Consider the following 2,871-nt stretch of genomic DNA (forward strand, 5'->3'; position numbering starts at 1 on the left):
TATTGTGGATACCGAGCCACTAAGCCGAACTTCTGAGCCAACACCCAAGCCAACGAGCTGACGAGCGATGGAGCCGAGTTGACCTCGTCCAGGTGCGAGTCGAGCCATGAGTACGCGTGTGGAGCTAGGAAAGCACGCTACAGGCGTGCATCTGCTGGATCAGTGTTGGGTCGAAACGAACGCAGCCTGCGTTCATCTATGGGCTGGGTCAGAGGCCGAATGTGAAACGCGGCCCGAATCTGACCCGTTGTCTTCCTTACCCCCCAGACAACAAAACCCTAATCAACAACGCCATCTTCTCCACTTCTGATTCAACGACGGTCAAGTAGCGCACCTTCTTCGATTCTGACAATCAACCTTCTTCGACGCAACGATCTCAACGTCGATACTTCACTTCTACTCCATTCTTCCTCCAAAACAGCAACCTCAATGTTCTGAGAACTCACCGAGAAACCAGCAAACCAACCCACACGCTTTTCCCTCTAACACTCTCGATTTTCTCGTTCTTTCAGACACCCTCGGACACAGAAGGCAAGTTTGAAGAGCAAAAATTATTTTTAAGGAAAGAGAATGGTTGAGCATAGGAATATAAAGGGTCTCATAAGTTTCCATTAAGATAATAACTTTCTTGTCAGAAATTGAGCACATTTTCTGGCGAGAATAAATGTATAGCATAATATCTTTTCATTTTTTGCAGTAAAATAAAATCTCAAACATAAAATCTAAAAGAAATAAAATTTGAATCCTCACGAGGGTTGTATCAGAAAGATGTTTAAAATGAGAACTAGAGGGACTTCATGCATGTTGTCTGTACATAAACATCGGGATACTTCCCTTTTATGATGATGAGTGTGGACGCTCATGGTATGATGATGACGGTGATCATGTTGAGCATGACACCTAGGGATCTGCTGACCCCCGAACATCGTTACAAACAACTAGTTCGACAATGATGGATCCAGGAGGTGTGAACCACCTGGAGATTCACACTTGCACGTGTGGATTGTGTATAGGGAAGTACTACACACCCATAGTTAGTCTAGACTATAGACCCCCCCTAGTATGAGATAGAGATAGGTCCCTAGAGCATATTTACATGTGTTTGCATTTAGCATGGCCCCTATAGTGGAGTGACTTATGTGCCACATCATTTTTCAGGTAAAGACAAGGCGTCCATGTACGAATGACGGCGACATCACAAACGGAGATCATGGCACGTACATAGGGTAGATGCATATTTAAATTTCTAGATTTATGATAGAATAAGTTGTCTTCCAATTCATATGTTTTAAATTATTTTGTATTTGTTTTTATTTTAAAATTTACGTGTTTTTCAGAAAAAAAAAAGTTTTTTTATTTTTATGTTGTTGACATTTATGTTATTTTTAAGAGTATATTCCACATCTGAGCTAAGAAATTTGTTTAGGAAACAAACAAGCAACAAAAGATTAAGAGAGAGAGAGAAAATATCCCAAGCAGAAAAAGATAGGCTATCCCTTAAGATATGGATATGGTGTCTACATGGCAACACTCAATTGGTTGAAACCCAACAGCCAACTTTTCCATAGGCTCAGAAAATAACCCATATAACAACTCATTCTTTCTCCTTCAATCTGTGATGTTATCATTATTCAAAGCATTGATACTCAAACCCCAAAGCTGCTTTGAGCCAGACAAAGGCCATGGCTGCCTCTAACCTTTCATGCATAGCTTCTGGAGTGCTCATTCCATCTCCACCCACCATATCATCATCCTCCTCTTTTAGGTTATCTTCTTTCGCCATTTTCCCCAACAATTCTAGATCATCTAGATTCGTTATCCGTGCGGCCGCCGACGAAGCTGCTCCCCCAACCCCTGCTGCTCCTGCCACGGCCGCGGCTACCGAAGAGCCCAAGCCTAAGCCTCCCCCTATTGGTCCCAAAAGAGGTGCCAAGGTGTGAGAACTTTTTGTTCCAAACTTTGAAAGATTCGAACTTCTAGTCTATAATAATTTGACTAAAAAATATTATAATGTATTTGAACAGGTAAAGATTCTAAGGAAAGAATCCTTCTGGTACAAAGATGTTGGATCGGTTGTAACAGTTGACCAGGTTTGACCTTTGAACTTTTGTTCATTTATGATTTTTCTTTCTCGTGCGTGCAAATAGAAATTTTTTGGTTAATTAATTATGAGAATGATCGTTCGAAATTGATTTCTCGAAAATTTGGATGCTTCTTCTAAATACCCTTTTTGGAATTTTGATTTTATCGTATTTTTTGATGGATAAAATTGAAATTTATTGAACATTAGTTGAACTTATATTACAATCGATTTATGTGTATGATGGTGCTTCATTTTGCAGGACCCGAACACTCGATATCCCGTTGTGGTTAGATTTAACAAAGTAAATTATGCAAGTGTATCAACAAACAACTATGCACTTGATGAGATTAAGGAAGTTGCTTAAGCTTTGAATGTGCTTGTGTATTTTTTGAGTTAAATGTTTGTATAATACTCTTTCAATTTCAATCTATTTCTCCTCTCCCCATCGGTGTGTTTCCACCCATAATTTCTCTTCCTGTAGATTTTTTTATGCTTAGTTGGGAGTTGAAAAGTGTATATGAATTAGGTTAAAGAAATCTTTTAGATCGAAATTTGGGGTTAGTTAAGTAGGTGATCGGATCAACCTAAATAGAGTTCACAATCCGATCCAACCCTCTATTTTCAGGTTAGATTGAGTTGGGTTGTCTAGTTTTTTTTCAATTATTTAAAGAAAAAATTTACTTATCTACTCTATACATGTTAGATCAATAACTAAAATCTTATAAAATAACTCAAATATCAAACATTTACAAGTAACAACTCATCACTAATATCGGCTACAAACATCA

At 38.6% G+C, this 2,871-nt stretch overlaps 1 protein-coding gene across 1 annotated transcript; it reads left to right on the plus strand.

The window, feature by feature from the left end:
- Window positions 1-1,607: 1,607 nt before the first annotated feature.
- Window positions 1,608-2,549, plus strand: LOC111436207 (photosystem I reaction center subunit IV, chloroplastic-like). Its single transcript, XM_023073937.1, has 3 exons — window positions 1,608-1,934; window positions 2,025-2,090; window positions 2,343-2,549. The coding sequence occupies exons 1-3, from the start codon at window positions 1,683-1,685 to the stop codon at window positions 2,445-2,447; spliced, it is 423 nt and encodes a 140-aa protein (XP_022929705.1). The 5' UTR covers window positions 1,608-1,682; the 3' UTR covers window positions 2,448-2,549.
- The last annotated feature ends 322 nt before the right edge of the window (window positions 2,550-2,871 follow it).

The sequence above is a fragment of the Cucurbita moschata genome, unplaced genomic scaffold (genome assembly GCF_002738365.1).
Source record: "Cucurbita moschata cultivar Rifu unplaced genomic scaffold, Cmos_1.0 Cmo_Scf00052, whole genome shotgun sequence".
Classification (NCBI taxonomy): domain Eukaryota; kingdom Viridiplantae; phylum Streptophyta; class Magnoliopsida; order Cucurbitales; family Cucurbitaceae; genus Cucurbita; species Cucurbita moschata.